Source organism: Mustela putorius, unplaced genomic scaffold (genome assembly GCF_011764305.1).
Source record: "Mustela putorius furo isolate JIRA1106 unplaced genomic scaffold, ASM1176430v1.1 tig00004035_pilon_pilon_pilon, whole genome shotgun sequence".
Lineage (NCBI taxonomy): Eukaryota > Metazoa > Chordata > Mammalia > Carnivora > Mustelidae > Mustela > Mustela putorius.
In genome coordinates, this window is record NW_025422171.1 from 5,501,053 (window position 1) to 5,519,833 (window position 18,781).

At 44.3% G+C, this 18,781-nt stretch overlaps 2 protein-coding genes across 6 annotated transcripts in view; one reads left to right on the top strand and one right to left on the bottom strand.

Moving 5' to 3' along the window:
- SPATA13 (spermatogenesis associated 13) overlaps positions 1-18,781 on the bottom strand; it is a 334,233-nt gene that overhangs the window by 249,344 nt on the left and 66,108 nt on the right. The window lies entirely within an intron of this gene.
- LOC101680154 (DDB1- and CUL4-associated factor 13-like) lies at positions 6,353-8,320 on the top strand. The gene is given in 1 exon segment (XM_045072414.1): positions 6,353-8,320. A coding segment is annotated over 1 exon segment (1,335 nt). The 5' UTR covers positions 6,353-6,797; the 3' UTR covers positions 8,133-8,320.

Below are 18,781 nucleotides of genomic sequence, written 5' to 3' on the forward strand. Positions count from 1 at the left end.
ATCCTGAAGAAGTCAGTATAAGGAGACCAGAGTGGGCCAGGAGAGTCCCAGAGGAATGCTATGGCCCTAATCAAGCTATATATAAAGTCTGATTACCTTGCAACATTTCCATTACCCATCCTCCACTGTGTGACCCAGTTTGGTTGGGTTTTCTGAAACTTGCAACATTTAGTCTAACTGGTCTATTTACTCCAACACTAGGATCAATTTTGTCAGCAATCTGCCCCTGTTCCTGAGTTCTGTCCCTGTATAAGCAGTCAGTATCTGGGACAATGTCCAACCTAAATTATGTACTGGACCTGGAAAGTCTCCCTCAAATGTCACCTCTGCCTAGTCTTACCAGAATGACCTCTACCCTGCCCTGCCAAATCTCAAGCAGAGAGGAATGATGTCCTAGAGTGAACCCCAATTTGGAACATTCCTTTGGCCCTTGAGATTTGAAGTCCTTTTCGGAAGCAGCCCCTCCATCCTGCCCATTCCCAACATTCTCCCTTTTGCAATAGCCAGTGCCATCTGGTAATGGATTATGACCAAATAGTAGAAAAAATAATTGCATTGGTAATATGACAGGAAAAACAAAATAAATGATCAAAGACAGAATAGTTGTTGCTGGCAAGTATAATTGTTGAAGCAAAAGCTGTATTTGATCAAATCAGCAGCTTTTTCTATCCCCAAATTATTTCCCTGAGAAAAGAAACAGGAGGTAGTTGGTGAAAGAAGAGGTTGCCTCCCATGCTGCTAATTTCAATTCAGCTGTGAATTTACTTATGTGAACTTCCTCCATCTACTTATGTTTTTGACCCACACAGATTTAGGCTTAATATTGGGTAGGTATTTCTTTATAACTTATTTTTTATTGAGCCACTTATTTTGATGCTCTGAAGTTTAATGAATAAATTTTTATTCAACTTAATCCTGCTCAATTTACAAACAGTATTGATAACTCAAAAATAAAATAAAATAAAATATTTAAAGCATGAAGCCAGAGTCAGAGATCTAGGATTGGTGGGATTTCTAAGTATTTGCTGCCTCGGTTCTGGTATTTACTCATGAAAGTCACAACAGAGTTAAATCCTGCCCAGGAAGGAGGAAAGTGTAAGACTTAGATGTTCTGACTAGGGAGTCTGTATAACCGATTGGGAGGGGACAGAAAGACGTACAACCAATTCCATCGGGTTCCAGGGGAGCCTTGAAATCCTATCTTCAGGATGACATGGGAGAAATCCACTGAGCACTAGGTTTATAAAATGAATGGAGGCTGCTTTAGCAGAATCTTGAAAATGGCAACCCCAGGCCTCTTCTTGGTTTGGTCTGTCTCTTCCCAGGCTGAGGTTCCATGACTGCTGGCCAAGTCCAGTCTTGAATTTCTGAATCTGGGTGCTGCAAAGATAGGGTACAACTCTTCTTCCTGATCCTAAGGCAGAGTGGATATGGGAGAAGGAGCCATCCTACTCGAGTGAGCTTCAGGGAAGCTCGTTCTTGAGTGACAGCCAGGGTTCAGCTCAGGCAAGGAGGTGGAGGAACATTTAGTGATGATGGAGGGGAGTGTGTTTTCCTGCAATAAGAATTCCAGAGGGCAGGGCAGAAATGTTTGAGTGATAGTCAGCTGGGACCCTTGGGCCAGGGGAGAGGGAGCCCAGATCAGCTTAGGGTCAAGAGAAGTGGATGGTGGTTGGCTGGAGGGCCTTATAACTTGGGCATGGATCAAAAATTACAATAATTCACTCATCTGTCCTATGAATATTTATTGAGTGTGCTCTCCATGCCAGATGGTGGTTTGGCAATGAGAATACAGACGAGAATAACACAAAGTCCTCACCACGTGGAGTATATCCTCTACTGGGCCAGACATCAGGCTCTGGAGAAGCGCAGTGAGGAAGCATCAGATAGTCAGAGAACTGACAGGGATAGCGGCTGCTTTCTTAGGTAAGGTGGCTGGGAAAGACCTGCCTGAGGGATCCCATTGAGCAGAGAACTGAAGGGAGCAGGGAAGGCCAAGACCAGGAGGCTTCCCCCAGAGGCCATGGGGGCCATATGGTATGTGGAGGAAGACTTCCGGAACAGAGGGGCCAACACAGGAGGAGGGGAGGGAAAGGGGAAACAGGAGTGAAGGGCCAGAGCAGGCAGGCTCTGAGAGGTCCTGGCCTGGTGTTTGAACTTTATTCTGCGTGGAACACCAGGCCAGTGGCACGGAGTGTGGAAGTGTCATGATCTGCTATTACACCACAGACCTGTGGTGTGAGGGGTTCAGCTAGCCTCAGCTGTCTGGAGTGTTAGTCCCATCAGCAGCCATGAAGACAAGCATGGCCCAGGCCTCTCAGGAGCAGCCACATGCAGGAGTGGGGGTTTTCCCTGCCCTAAAAGTGAGGTGGCAGAAGCCAAAGGTGGTCTTCAGCTCCCGAGACTTAGACAATATGGGAAACTTCTGGTGAGGGGACTGTGGTTTCTAAAGACAATCATCTCCCACCGAGAAAGGTTTGGCTCCTCTAGAGAGGCACACACAGCCTATTGACTGGACTTCCAAGCAAGGCCTATTCGTTCCAGGCTGCTGGCAGGAAGCTCGAGGCAGGGGTGGGAGGTGTGTCCTCGTTGCCTGCGAGGGCCCGAGCTCTGGGCCAGAAGGGCACAGTGGCTGGGCTAAGTGGGAAGGCCGCACACTGTCACCTGGCAGGACCAGAACCGTAGTAAGAACAGCAACAACTAGAGCACTGTCTGCAACAGCTTCCAGAGTAAAATCTACCCAAAATGAAAGTGTAGAAATTCTTTTTTTTTTTTTAAATATTTTATTTATTTATTTGACAGGCAGAGATTACAAGTAGGCTGAGAGGCAGGCAGAGAGAGAGAGGAGGAAGCAGCCTCCCTGCTGAGCAGAGAGCCCGATGCGGGGCTCGATCCCAGGACCCTGGGATCATGACCTGAGCCAAAGGCAGAGGCTTTAGCCCACTGAGCCACCCAGGCGCCCCTGAAAGTGTAGAAAATGTAGAAATTCTGATTCTTCCCTCACTTAATCCTACTGAGGGACTCTGAAATGGATAGCAGACAGCAATGACACATGCGAATGGGTGCACATGCACACATGCTCACACACGCGCACACACGCCCTCCCGTCCCGCACAGGTTACCGGACTGGTTCTGAATGGATCCCGTTACTGCGCTCTGCCCAGACATGCAAGTCGCAGATTGGTAAAGACGTGGAAACCTAGAACTGGATTGAAGCTCTTCAGTCACCTGATCCAATATGCTCTGTTTTGCAAGTAAGAAAGGGGAGGAGGTCCTCCAGAAAGATGAAGTGGCCTGACCAGGAATGTGGGCCCTGGGAAGCAGAGGAGGAGGAAAGGCAGGGCCCCTCCGTGTGCTGCAGATTGGGACTCCTATCCTCCCTGTCCAGGTGAAGGCCAGCCCATGAGAGTGAAAATTCCATCATGTTCACCTACCACCCTAAGTTGTCCCCGTCCTGATCAACCCCACCCCCGCCCTCCAGCCTCCTCTCAAAAGATGGCGACCTCACCCAGACCCACAACCATTTGGGTGGTGCTCAGTAAACAGAACTCTGGGACCACAAGAAGTAGGCACGGGGCTAAAAGTTCTGACAGCTCTAAGAATAGCACCAGCATTAAGCAATAACTTGCCAAGAGCCACAGTTAAAATGGTCTCAGATGTAACCAAACGGATTAGCATTTACACGTGGAAATGAATGTGCTCTCCTTCCCAGCATTCCGATTGGTGGGTTCTGTCTCTCTCCAGTGATGTTTATTGCTCATAACATCCCTGGACCTTCCCTTTAAGACAACAATAGCAGTGAAGTAGGCTTTTGAGCCAAAGATACCTAAGTTAAATCGTAGTTCTAAAACATACTGACTAGCTGTGTGACTATGGGTGGGTTACTTAATCCCTCTGAACCGTAGCTTCTTCAATTATAAAAAAAAGCCATAATTATCCTTACGTCACAAAACTGATAAGAAATTAAATAAGATGACAGAAAGGAAAGTACCTGTGCTTGGTATATAATAGATTCCCAGAAATACTTTCTTTCTTTCTCCTTTGGGAATGACCCTCAGAAAGTGAAGCATTAGTTTAAGTAACTTAGTGGAGCCAAATTGTTACCTATTATTCTGAAGGTGAATAACATCTTTGAAGACGGCCAACAGTTATTAGGATTCAAGTGTGATAAGTAAGAACAGCAATCAAAAGTACAGTGCAAGGTACAGCCGTCGTGTTCATAATAAGAATGGTTTTCTGTATGGATCAAAGACAGTTTCCTTAATGTTCACCATGTTCTAAGCACTGTGCTGGGTAGTGTGACAGTATAACACTAAATAGACCATAGTCCTTGTCCTGAGGAGCTCACGGGTCTGTATAAACGACAGTGGCATTGCTAGTGAAGTTTTCAAAAGTAATGTATATGGTGTTGAATATATTCTAGAAACTTTGTTAAAAATAAATTTTACTGCCTCATATCTTAAAAAATAAATTTTACTGCCTCATATCTTAAAAACTGCCTCCACATAAATCATTAGAAAAATAATTAGAGGGGCGCCTGGGTGGCTCAATGGGTTAAAGCCTCTGCTTTCGGCTCAGGTCATGATCTCGGGGTCCTGGGATCGAGCCCTGCATCTCTCTCAGCAGGGAGCCTGCTTCCCCCTCTCTGTCTGCCGGCCTCTTTGCCTACTTGTGATCTCTGCCTGTCAAATAAATAAATAAAATCTTTAAAAAATAATTAGATCATTCCCCAAATAATTAGCTATTCTTTACTAATTTGGCATGGTTTTATCAAGATAAGCAATTAATAAATTATTTTAATTTCATAATTATGTAGGCATTTTCCAAACCTAGGTTTTCAAACCAAGAAAGCTACTGATATTTGTTATAATCTCTGATCAGGGGGCGCCCCGGGTGGCTCAGTCAGTTAAGCGTCAGCCTTTGGCTCAGGTAATGATCCCAGGGCTCTGGGATTGGGGGGTGGGGGGGGTCCCTGCTCAGCAGGGAGTCTTCTTCTCCCTCTTCTGGCCCCTTCCCATTCCTCCTCTCTTGCTTGCTCTCTCAGGTAAATAAATAAAATCTTTTTTTGAAAAAGAATCTCGGGGTGCCTGGGTGGCTCAGTGGGTTAAAACCTCTGCCTTCGGCTCGGGTCATGATCCCGGGGTCCTGGGATCGAGCCCTGCATCGGGCTTTCTGCTCGGCAGGGAGCCCTGCTTTCTCCTCTCTCTCTCTGCCTGCCTCTCTGCTCACTTGTGATTTCTGTCTGTCAAATAAATAAATTAAAATCTTAAAAAGAAAAAGAATCTCTAATCAGGTTATTAATTATTATTTTAACAGTAAGTGGCCTTCATAACACAAAGACAAAGCTTCAACGTGTGAACTATTTTTCTGTCCTATATAGAACAAAAGCCACCCTCCCTAGGAAGTTTAATGCCCTTCTATTTTGCCTTGGTTTCCTTAATTGTGAAATGGAGATATTAGAATTACCTACTCAAAATATTGTGGTGAGGATTAAATGAGCCCATAGGGTTTAAAAGGTTTAAGCAGTCTGAGCAGCACAGTGAGTTTGCTGTTACCATGTGTTATTCTAATCTGATACCCACACAATAATACCAGGTAGTGGGTTATGGACGGCCTTCTACACTGGAATTCTACATTCCCCTTATGATTAAAAGATGTCATCCAAAGTCAGCTTTCTGGGTTTTGTTTCACGGTCAGCAAAAACTCAATATGAGGCATTATGAGTATGCAAAGAGAAACAAATATAAAGATCCAACCCTCTGATGTGGCCTGAGGCGGGGAGGCCATGAGTGTGGGGAAATGGGAGTTCTTCCAAGATGAAGCCTAGAGGCGCTCATTTTGCTCTGTTGGTAGCGGCTCGCCAAGTCTGAATCTGACCATGAACGTTCCTTCTTGCATTCTACAGCCCTTTGCCACAGCATCCGCAGAACGAAGATACAGCAAGGTGGGGTGTGGCCGTCACCCCAGGCGCTGAGATCACAGGAAAACGGAGGACGGGGATCTGGTGTAGTAAACCTCAGTCTGACTTCCTTTCAGTCCTCCCGGACCCCGAGGCTGGGGCTGTGGGGGCGGGCTGTGAACCTTCTCTCCTACCCCAAGGGCAGCCTTGGTGTAGGGTCATTGCATGCGGAGAAGAGAAAGTAAGGACACATGTGGCGTGGAGAATCCAAAAGGCTACGGCTCTCCATCTCAGGACTCTACATCTCTGGTTGAAGGCTGGGGAGAAGGCGGTAGGAATGGGGTAGACCAAGAGGACAAAGAAAAAGAGTTTATGTCCCAATACATCCAATTCTCTGCCCTGAACCAGAATTTTCAGTGCTTTCGACATTTAGACATTCCTGCAGAATGCCTCAGAGCAACCTGGTCTGACGCGGATGCCGTCTTAGGTTTTGCTGAGGGCCTCTCCTCTGGAGAATGAGAGAAGGCCACTCCCCGGAAGTGAAGTGAAGACACCCCGTCACCGGCTGAGAGAGAAAGCTGAGGACGGCCTCAAGAAGACCAGCAGCTGCAGGCGGATGGCAGGTGCCAAAGGCCAGAGAGGGGGCGAGTCTAAGAAGTTCCATTTCCCCTTCCCCGGGAAGCCTGGTGGATAAGGAAGACGGCTCCCCTTTTATCTTGGGAAAATCTAAGGAGCACAGTGAGACTGGTGACCTGAGTGGTTCAGATCTTATCAGAAACACAGGGCGCATGACAGGAAGTAGTATTGAAGAAGCGGAAGTAGCATGTGTCTGAGAAGGCGGTGGTAATCCAAACGCGGAGGAGAGGCTTGAGGGGCTCGGGGGCAACTAGCAGCCAAAATGAAGGTGAAGATGCTGAGCCGGAACCCTGACACCTATGTCCCCGAAACCAAACTGGACTTACAAAGAGTTCCAAGAAACTATGATCCTACCTTACATTCTTTTGAGGTCCCACGAGAATATGTAAGAGCTTCCAATGCTACCAAACTGGAACGGGTATTTGCAAAACCATTCCTTGCTTCTCTGGATGGTCACCGAGATGGAGTCAGTTGCTTGGCAAAGCATCCAAAGAGCCTGGCTACTGTCCTTTCTGGGGCATGCGATGGAGAGGTTAGAATTTGGAACTTGACTAAACGGAAATGAATCCGTACAATACAAGCCCATGAAGGTTTTGTACGAGGAATATGTACTCGCTTTTGTGGGACTTCTTTTTTTACTGTTGGCGATGACAAAACTGTGAAGCAATGGAAAATGGATGGGCCGGGCCACAGAGAAGAGGAAGAACCATTACATACAATATTAGGAAAGACAGTGTATACAGGAATTGATCATCACTGGAAAGAAGAGGGTTTTGCCACATGTGGACAGCAAGTAGACATTTGGGATGAACAAAGAACAAGGCTTATCTGTTCAATGACCTGGGGATTCGACAGTACAAGTAGTGTTAAATTTAACCCAATTGAGACATTTCTCTTGGGAAGTTGTGCTTCTGACAGGAATATAGTACTATATGATATGAGGCAAGCTACTCCTCTGAAAAAGGTCATCTTAGATATGAGAACAAATACAATTTGTTGGAACCCTATGGAAGCTTTCATTTTTACTGCAGCAAATGAAGATTACAACTTGTATACGTTTGATATGCGTGTGCTGGACACTCCTGTAATGGTACATATGGATCACGTATCTGCGGTGCTTGATGTGGATTATTCTCCCACTGGGAAAGAGTTTGTGTCTGCTAGTTTTGATAAATCTGTTCATATCTTTCCTGTGGACAAAAGTAGAAACAGGGAAGTCTATCACACAAAGAGAATGCAACATGTTATCTGTGTAAAATGGACTTCTGACAGCAAATATATTATGTGTGGATCTAATGAAATGAACATTCGTCTGTGGAAAGCTAATGCTTCTGAAAAATTGGGTGTGCTTACATCACAAGAAAAAGCAGCCAAAGATTATAATCAGAAGTTGAAGGAGAAATTTCAGCATCATCCACATATAAAACGCATTGCTCATCACTGGCATCTACCAAAATCTATCTACAGCCAGATCCAGGAAGAGCAGATCATGAAGGAAGCTCGCCAACAAAAGGTGAATCCTCTCAAACATAGCAAGCCTGGATCTGTGGCAATTGTGTCAGAAAAGAAGAAACACGTAGTGGCGGTTGTGAAATAATACTTGGTATTCCTACCAACCCTGATGTATAATTATTTGTTATATTTTGATGTGCAGACTGTGCAAATAAAGTACTGGCTCTAGAATAATGACAAACAGCTCAGTTCCATGTGTAGAACATTACCCTGAAAAACTGTCCTGAAAGATGGCCTGGTTGATAAAACTATCTAACATTTTATCCTTTATCTGCTTGCTTATTTCATTGAAGAATACAGTATTGCCAATTAACATGTTTATTACTGCTAGAAATTGCAGATACACTTTGATCTATTATTGTAGGTATACTGTACATTTGAATTTATGTTTATGACCAAACATCTCTTTTGTTGTCTTTAGTATTACTTTGGGTAATTATTGCAATGATTCTTCCAGTGATTACATATAATGTGTGGAAAAATTATGTCAGAACTTTTTAAAATTCATTTAATTTTCTGTGCTTTATTTATATTTGGCTCTTTGAGACTTTAAAGATAATCAAGTTGCATTTATATAACTTTTATAAATAATCATTATAATTTATGGTCAAGTGAAGATAATAAAACATCCTTTTCTCAGCATTATTAAAAAAAAAAAAAAAAGAAACACAGGGCAACTTGCTTATTCTTGACTGGGGTCCTCTCCCAAAACAAAGTCACCAGAGCACATGGAAATAGGCAACGGTTCTTAGAGTACTGGGAATGCACGATTCAGAAGACGAGTGCTAAAACAGACTCTCCTTTCCATTCACAACACGGATGTGTATTTTCCTCCTACGTGCTGGCTACTGAGCTAGGCACTTAGGGCCCAACAACGAACCATCAGACAGCACCACCACACCCACAGAGCTGAAATTCTAGAGGGGGAGACACAGCGCTAAGCAAGAAATGAAGAGTGCCCTCTCGGCCCGAGAGCTGAGCGCTATGGGAGGGTGTAGGAGGCAGATTTAATTCGACATACCTCTTGTATGGATAAGGAGTAACAGCTCTAAGGTTATTCTTTTATTCTGTTCTTCTGTTACTACTTTATTCTGTTACTACTTTGAAAGTCCAAACGTCAATCTACTGGGTTAGTCAGATGCTTAAGCTTTCCTTATCTGCCCCTTTCTGGAACCCCCAAAGCATCTCCAAATGGATCCCAAAGTACTTTCAGGTAGGTATACCACAGACACTGCAGTGAAGCTGTTCAGGCTCACCTTCTATTCCTTCATCGTTTCCATGTTTAACTTGTTTTATTTACTCATTTGGTAAAAAGTGACTCAGTTCCTCTGTTCGACTGTTTTAGCATCCATGAAATGTGGAGGAGCTCCCTCTATCCCATCTTTCCCGTGCAAACACTAGTTACAGGGTCTTGAGAGGGCTTTTCACTGAGAGCACTGTTGGCCTCTCACATTAGTAAAACCTATTGTTAATATGCTCCCTAAATTGTTCAAACCACTAATGTTAGCATGTGATCTTTATCACTCCTTTCATCCCAAACTGCTTTCCATAATAAGATATGACATTGCCAAGGTTGTTCATTTAATACAGCACAACTGCTTTTTCTGGGTCTGTGGGAGTAGACAGACTAACCTCTTTAGTCCACTGAAATGAATTTCCACCAAGCCTACTTGACTTGTTGTTAGAATATTCAAGAATACGTAGAGTTGGAAAGTAATTTTTGAGATTATTGATGCCATCTTTGTTACTGGGCAAAAGGGAAAATCATAGGGTTGCTGATCTGAACCTCAAATGCTATGTAAAGTAAGACAGGGCACAACATTTGCTTTCTTGGCATGTAAATTTTGAATCATAGCAACTTGTATTAGGTTGTTCATAAAAATTTTGAATTATAGGTGTAAAATGGTAGTTATAATAACCACCTTCTGAAAGATTACCTGGATAAATCTACTTTTTTTTTTTTTAATGTCAGAGAACATATTACCACAAGAAGTTAATGCCATAATTGCGTGACTGATCAGGACTAGGTTTCTCTCGCTATCGTACAATTTCCCCCAACACTAAACTGGAACGTTATGGCTGGGTGTGCTGATATTTCCAACACCCTTACCATCGACACTTGCACTTGGCAGTTACTTCTCAGAAGCCCCTCCTACTCAACAACTTAAAAATTGAATGGAACTTATTTTGCCAAACTTGACACCTACCTCTCCAAGATTATTGCAAATGGATTTGATGTTCTCTTTAAATTCCCTTGAATGATTTTCCTCCTTTCCTGGCGAAAGGAACCAGTGGTCTACCACACCAGGGCTGCTGGGATAGGATGTGATGGGAACCTCGAACTTTCCCACGATGGAAGTAGCGTAGGAGGGATCTGTCGTGCTCTCCTTGAAGTGATTACTCTTTGTGGGCTTCTTCACATCCTCCTCCACGTCTCCCTTCGCCAGGCTGCCCCGCAACACAGGGCGCCCATTATTCGGAGTGACCCAGCACAGGCAAAGCTATGCAGGAGTCTCAGGCAGACGCTGAACAGAGGGTAAGCCTGTGACTATTTCATTTTTAAAGATGTCTGCACCTAAAGCATATAAATCATCCATAATAATTCTTCCTGTCTTGGTTCATCGATGTTGGAAAAATCATTATAAATTCCAATTCCACGGCACACACAATGGTTCCCAGTCAGGTTCCAAACAGACATCAGGAAAAAACTAGGGGGTTGTTTGGGTGTCTCTTGAAATTCTCGTCTGAGTGGCAATGCCCGAGTCACCAGCTCTTAAATATTATAAACATGAAACCAAAGCATGGAGTCTTCCCATCAGCAGGATTCAGATGCTCCCAGAGAGGACGAAGCCAGGAAGACCAGCAGGAAGGAGCGCGAGGGCTCCCAGAAACATCAACATCTAGTGGCCATAGAGAGAAGACTATCCTGAACTCGACACCCCCACTCTCAAGAAAGATCTAGAAGGGTGCTTAGGCATTGAACTAGGTCACCCTCCACATTTCCAGGTATGAAAGTTGAAGCCCAGGCCCAAAACAGCTCACTGAATTTCACACCTCTAATGGGTGGTGTTAGTGCTTATTTCCCATAGGTCACTGCTACCTGATTACTAATATGCAGGAACTCCCGGCAAATCAGTCATGCAACAATGGTTAGTGGGTAAGAGGGAGTGTCAGTGGTTTACGGTTCACCAGATACTTGCATCTAAATGCGCTGATTTTCCAAATTTGATCATTCATCCTTTATCGATCATGGCACTGCTTTATGAAAGGGGGGGGAGTCAAAATCATATCCCCGTTTAATGGAAAACAGGTCAAAGCAAGCTTTGAGGAGGCATATCAGGCAGGCTCTAGCTCTGAAACTTTATGCAAACTGAACTTATACAAGACATTTTCTGCATTTTGTGATGATAAAACACGAGTGAGTAAACAGAATACTCTTGCTCCCCAAACACTGGATGTTTTATATCTACAGTAAAAGTCTGTAATAAATCTAGAAGAAAAAAATATCACAGAGGTAAATAACTTTGTACTGTAGGTACAGATTGGTCCCATAAGCTTCAAACAGGGTGCTGAATGAGACTTGCTATCTTACAGATTAATGGACAGCAGGGGAGACAGAAAATTCCAAAGATTTGAGAATCAGAGCTGTTACGCAAGGTAGGGGGAAAAAAAAGAGGAAGCCAAGGTTCTTAGTCCCAAAATATCCCTACAGGAAGCTCAGTGGAACAATTTTCCATGGCAAACAGGAGACATGTCTCATAATAAATAACAAGCCAGGCAGGGCTGTGAGCAAGACAAGGAACCTGTAAGGGAGGGAGGGAAAAGCTGACGGAGCAGGCTCGCTGTTGTTGACTTGCCCTCCCAAAGGAAAGCTGTGGGCTCCAAGGCCCAGACTCTGAATATTTATATTCTGCTTGTAAAATGTGTCTTTTATAGAGACATTTCATCACATTCTACTGCATCCAAAGAGTTCCTTGAAACAAGATCCTTTTATACTTCTCATCTCCCCCAGTCATCAAGACAGCAGATGTGGAAACTGGTCTTTATTTGGAAAGGGGGAGTCAGGCAGAGATGCTCTGGCCAAGGCCGAGGCTCCCAGCAATCTGCCTGCCTGCCTCCTATAACAGATTAAAAATAAAAGCAAAAACAAAACCAAGATAACAACTATATTATATATATGTTATATATCAGATCTACGTACCTGAACATAAATATATCTGAATGAACCTGGTCCATTCTGAATTTAAACATAAGGTCATATACTACTCAGCCATCCAAAAAAAAAAAAAGAAATCTTTGCCATTTCCAATGACGTGGGTGGAACTAGAGGATAACTCAAAGACAGTTACATGATCTCGCTGATGTGTGGAATTTAAGAAACAAAACAGAGGATCATAGGGGAAGAGAGGAAAAAATAAAACAAGATGAAATCAGAGAGGGAGACAAACTCTAAGAGACTCTTAATCATAGGAAGGAAACTGAGGGTTGTTTGAGGGGAGGGGTTGGGAGGCTGGGGTAATGGGGTGATGGACACTAAAGAGGCACGTGATGTAATGAGTGCTGGGTGTTCTATACAACTGATGAATCTCTGACCTCCACCTCTGAAACCAATAATACATTATATGTTAACTGAATTTAAATAAAAATAAAAGAACTAAAAAGAGCCAAAAATATAGATCAATTCTTAATGACAATCAAGAAACAAACACTTTATGATCCAACTATGCCATTGAGAGCCCAAGATCTTTTAGAGTCATGCTTGTCCTCCCATTCTTCCACTTGGAAATGCATTAAGAACAGAGACCTGAGGAGCTCTGAAGGTCCAGTATGAGTGAGTCATGGGAAAAAGCCAAGCCATACTCACAACCGTACTCACTCCCCAGCAACTAGGAAGGTTTTAGTTCATAAAAAAGGAGACAACCGATGACGAGCACAAGTGGCATGGACAAGCTGGAGACAGATCTCAACATGGCAGGGGACCCAGGCAGGTGACTGCTGCAGCAGGGGTGGACTCACTAGTAGGCAAGGGACAGCAAAGTCACCTGTGCACAGAAGATCATGGGAACTCCTGGGGCCATGCCGCCATGGCCTTGTCTGCCCATCACAGCAACTCGTCCCCCTGCCCCCTGCCTTCCCCATGGTCCTGGCCAACTCAACTAATAGCATGCTCTTGCCATATGTGCTTGATCCTCTGCCACCTCTGTCCCCAGCCCCCACCCATGCCTTACCTACCTGCCCCTGACACTGCCTACTTCTCTTGGGATTTCTCTCAGATGTTTCCTGTATGGAGTTTCTTCTTAAACCCTCTTATCCCTGAAGCACCCCCAAAAGGGATCATTCTCTCCCTTGGGCTCCACTGTACTCAAACAATGGACACACACCCTTATCTGTCCACTTCCTTTTACTGACCATCCCCTGGATTAACCTCCCCCCACTTTCCAGGTTGCACATGTATGTACCCCCAATGCCTCCTCCCAGAATTCCATGCCTGGGCATCCTCCAAGAGCCCCTGAGCAGGAGTTGAGGGGCACACAGCATGAGACACGATCCTGTCAGCTGCACCTGTCGAAGCTGGACGGAACCTGCACAGGTAAGTAAGTCTTCAAGATGTTGCTGGAATGTGACAGCCGGGAGGCCCAGAGGGAGTCCATAAGGGGTGTTTCATGTGGCAAGACAGGATGCAAACTGGAGTTCATGGACATGGGGGCAGGAGCATGACAGGTGGGGACCCGAGCAGGAACATCCAGGAGAAGAAATATCTGGCTTCTGAGGAAGATTTACCTCCAGGCCCAGGCATAATGTCATTCACTTAAAATGTGAGGACAAAGTCAGGCACTCAGATCTCTGCAGGCACAACCTGTCCACCGGGACTGGAACTCACTCTCTGCTGTTCACACCCTTTCTCATGAAGCCGGGTCATCTTTACAGTGTTGTTTCATACCCTAGATTTCTTCTGCTACAAGATTTGCTTTTACAGTATTTGTAATAACAAAACAAAACAAAACAACATGTATTATGTGACCCACCCAATTCCATTTAATAATACTGCAGCTTTATATAAGGTGTTTGGTGTTTTTATTTTATAGCAAATTAAACTCAGGGCAGAAAGTGTTTATTCAAAATGTATACACACACCCTACCTATTTCCAAGCAGCTCTGGCTCATGATAAAAGGTGCATATAAAATAAAGCCGAAATACACAATTTGAAACCTCATAAAAGGGGTAGAAACTAATTTAGGTTAATAGAAAAGCCATCGCTGAACATGAAAATCAAATCACTGAGCTCTAAACTTTCTGGAAAACAAGTGCATAAATCTCCTAATCTGATAGAAAGAAATAAATCTGTTTTAAAAGGAAAACAATTTTTTAGATAGAAATTTCCAAGAGGCATGCCAAAGAAACTTATATAAAAGGTTTGATAATGAATGATACAAATCATATATAGATATCAAGTGACAGTAAGAAGAGTCACGTCATGTTGGCGGCGCCGGGCTGGCTCAGCAGGTGGAGCTCTTGATCTCGGGATTGTGAGCTTGAGCCCAGCAATGGGTACAAGGATCACTTAAAAATAAAATCTTTAAAAAAAAAAAAAAGGTGTCGGGCGCCTGAGTGGCTCAGTGGGTTAAGCCGCTGCCTTCGGCTCAGGTCATGATCTCAGGGTCCTGGGATCGAGTCCCGCATCGGGCTCTCTGCTCAGCAGGGAGCCTGCTTCCTCCTCTCTCTCTCTCTCTCTCTCTGCCTGCCTCTCTGCCTACTTGTGATCTCTCTCTGTCAAATAAAAAAATAAATAAAAAATCTTTAAATTAAAAAAAAAAAAAAAGGTGTCATTTTAGGAGGGAAATGTTAGCCCTGGATTTTATTTTTCAAGAACAAGTTCCAGGGGAAAAAAAAAAAAACAAAGGAAAGCAGAAATAAAGAGAGGTTCTTAAAAGGCAGCAGAGACCCACCGGGCTGGCTGGGCAGTAGCCCTGGGACAGCTGGTGAGCCCTGAGGGGCCACAAGGCCAGCCTTGCCCTCTACCTGCAGGGCCTCCATCTTCCCACCAGGCCCAAAACACAGAAATAGCAATGCTTAGCCTGCCTACATCACATGACAGCCCTCTGGGCAATGGGACACGCTCTACCGTGTCAGTCCATCCTCTCATCCGTAGCGGTGCCATACATGGGGGAAAAACAACCACATTTTCAAGGTTGAGAAATCTGTCCTTCTTGGAACCTTTGTCTTGAGGGTGATTTCATTTTTTCCACTTAGTGTCCTTTCCATTTTTGTCAGGAAGGGCATTTATGAGACGATCTCAATGTGTGATGAGTCAGCACAGAGTGACAAAAATGTGACCTTTCTCTATGAGTTGTTCTTGTCCAGGGTTCCATCCTTCCCCTCTGGAATAAGTCCACAAACAAACAAAAAAAACCTCTCCCACTTAAGGTTACAAGAGACAATTCACTGAAGACTCCATCCTCCAGAGAGGCATGCTCTTTTTCTCGGAGCTATTGACTATGGATTCCCATCTGAAAATTACCAGTGGACCCAACATTCCATGTATGTGTGCACATGTGACGTGCACTCACATAAACATGTGTTCAGTACCTGTATGTGTTTTTGTAACTGTCATGCAATCAAGGCCCAGAATCTGGAAGATGGAACCTTCTCTTTGCCCTGAGCAGAAAAAATTATAATTTTTTTTACAAAAAATGTATTAATAAGGTAAAGTTATAGTTTTTACTTCATAAGGTATCAAGTTGTTATGCTGTGCACCTTAAACACACACAATATTGTATATCAATTATAGCTCGGTAAAACCAGAAGGGGAAAAAAAGTAGATTGTATCATCACATAAGCATCTTTCCTCTCGAGCCCCACATGTGTCATTGCCAAAGCAAACGTCTGCAGTAAGGTAGCTAAGGTGGAGCAGAGGATTAATGTGCCGCTGAGCCAAAGAAGGGGACCATGGAGAAAGTTCTGCTAGGCTGTTGGCATCTCTCTATCTACAAACATAAAGCTGAAGAAGAGAAAGGACCTTGCCAACACCAAAAGCAAGTACTTGAGATTTAATGTGGGTTTTTCTTTTTTTTTTTTAAGATTTCATTTATTTACTTGTCAGAGAGAGAGAGTGAGCACATGCAGGTGAAGCAGAGGAAAGCAGGCTCCCCGATGAGCAAGGAGCCTGATGTGGGACTCCATCCCAGGACCCTGCGATCATGACCTGAGCTGAAGGCAGACGCTTAACCCACTGAGCCACCCAGGTGTCCCGAGATTTAATGCGTTCGTATGCCCCAGTCAACTAAGCTGTGATTGCCATTATTAACAAAGACACGCCGTATTTCATACCACGTTTGCATCTTCCTATTAAGTGCCAGACTGTTGTTAATGCTTTGAACATGTGATCTAAACAAACAGTGGCTGGGGCGCCCGGCTGGCTCAGCCAGAAGAGCATGCGACTCTTGATCTTGGGGTCATGACTTCGAGCTCATGTTGGGTGTAGAGATGACTTACACAAACAGGTTTTTAAAACATTAAAAATTAAAAAAAAAATAGTAGACCTCTGAAGAACCCATTTTTTTTTCTTAACTGTATGTTCCCAGGGGGTACTTCTCTAAGTGGGTTTCTCAGAGCACTGGTGTCAGAATCAATGGGAAGGGCTTGATAAAATGCAGATTCCCGGGCTTCACCACTGGCCAAGTAGAGCAGCCCCTCTGGGGTTGATGCTTGGGAATTCCCATGTTAGTCAAGCTGCTTGGATTGTATCTGTGCCCAATACATCTTGAGAAGGTCTGTCCTATAGTTAATTCAGGAAGCTGCCCTGATAGTCAGCACACAAATGACTACTTGGGAGCCAGTTTTGTGAAATGATGAATTAGAGCACACGTGTGGATGTGCCCTTGCTCCTCACACCCACGTGACTTGTGAGGAGAGCAGTCAATGGTTTCATCCAGCAACCTCCTGTGCTTTAAAAACTGCAGTGTTATAAACACATGCCTCCTCCTCCCCATTTGTGCTTTTTAAACTTTTTTAAAAAAGATTTTATTTATTTATTTGTCAGAGAGAATAAAAGAGCACAAGCAGGGGGTGTACCCGGCAGAGGGAGAAGGAGGCCCCCCATTGAGCAGGGAGCCTGGTTCAGGACTAAATCCCAGGACCCTGATATCATGACCCAAGCCGAAGGCAGGTGCTAAACCCACTCAACCACCCCAGACGCCCCCAACTAAATTTTCTAATGAAATGATATAAAGATGAAGGCTGCGTATCAAGGCAGTAATGTTGACCTTGACAACTCACTCTGATTCCCACTGGCCTTTGCAGCACTGAGGTTGGTCCCAAGTCCCCTCTGCTCTGTTCTCAGGAGACAACAGCCTCCCTTTACCTATCTTGCTCTTTCCCTCTTTCATTTTAGGCACAGTGCACGTGTGACCATCTCCTTGAGTTAATGAGACTAAGCCAGTCGCCCGGATCCACCATCCATGCTAATGTCTGTCTTTCCCCAGGCCCAGCCCATACCTCCCATTTTTCTACTCTCTAATGGGCATTTTCCGTCCAAGTTTGGAGGCATGAAATTATGAGCCGGGATGGGGTGGGCGGGGAGGGGGAATCGAAAAACTAAAAAGAAAGCATTTTCTTACCACCATCATGATTCCCTAACCCAATTCCAGACTTGTCTGTGTTTCTATTTTCTTTAGGGCTTTCATCTACAAGCTATTTGACAAAACTGATACCGACTTTTTTATTTGGTTTTATAGGACGTCTTTTATACCAGGGCTATTTAAATGTGAGATTCTGATTCTAAGGCATTCAACTTTGACATAAGCATCAGACTACGCTAATCTGTACCTGGCCAAAAATTTTCAGTTAGGAAAATGGGCTTTAATCAGAAAGAAAGAGAAGGAGAGGGAGAGAGAGAGAGAAACAAAAACAAAAATAAAAATAAAACATTTATATCCAAAATTCAGGTTGAAAACCCATTATTTTGAAAATCCCAGTCATCTATAACTTTGAAACTGCCAGGGGATTCTACAAAGAAAACATGTTACTTTTATTACAAGAAACGAGCTTTCCAAAATTTCTGGTGCGTTTGGAGCGTGCTGTGGGCTGAGTCAAGCTAAGTGGACAGACTTGACCTATTTCCACTCCATCCCAGCTCACATGGTCTATCCAGTTTATCTGGAGTAGTGGGCCCTTGTCATTTGGTTTGGCCACCCAGCCTCTCCACCCTGTGTTTCGGGAATGTCTGCTGATTGGGTTTTAGTGGCAATTCAGAGAAATTGCTGGGGGTGCAAATCTAATGAGAAGTTGCTTGGGATTGGCCAAACATCGTCTGGTCTGCAGTCTTCCTTGTTTCTAGGGCAATGGCACGTAGCCTCGGCTCCACTATCAGAAGACCTTCACCATGCTTTGACACAGAATGGCAACCCAAGAGAGACAGATCAGGGTTCAGCCTCTCCTACGTGAGGACAGCACCAGAGGCGACTGGAAGTGTGCTTTCTTGGGGCAAACATGGCATTGCTGATAACAGCGTTAATAGTTGCCAGAAAACCAAGTTCTGGCGGAGAAAACACAGGACCAGAGCCAACTACAGAAGTCCCCCCACTCCCAATCACACACATAGCAACTTACTAAAGACAAATAAATACATGTAGGTGGGGGCACCTGGGTGGCTCTGTGGGTTAAGTCTCCACCTTCGGCTTGGGTAGTGATCCCAGGGTCCTGGGATGAAGCCCTCATCGCATCAGCTCTCTGCT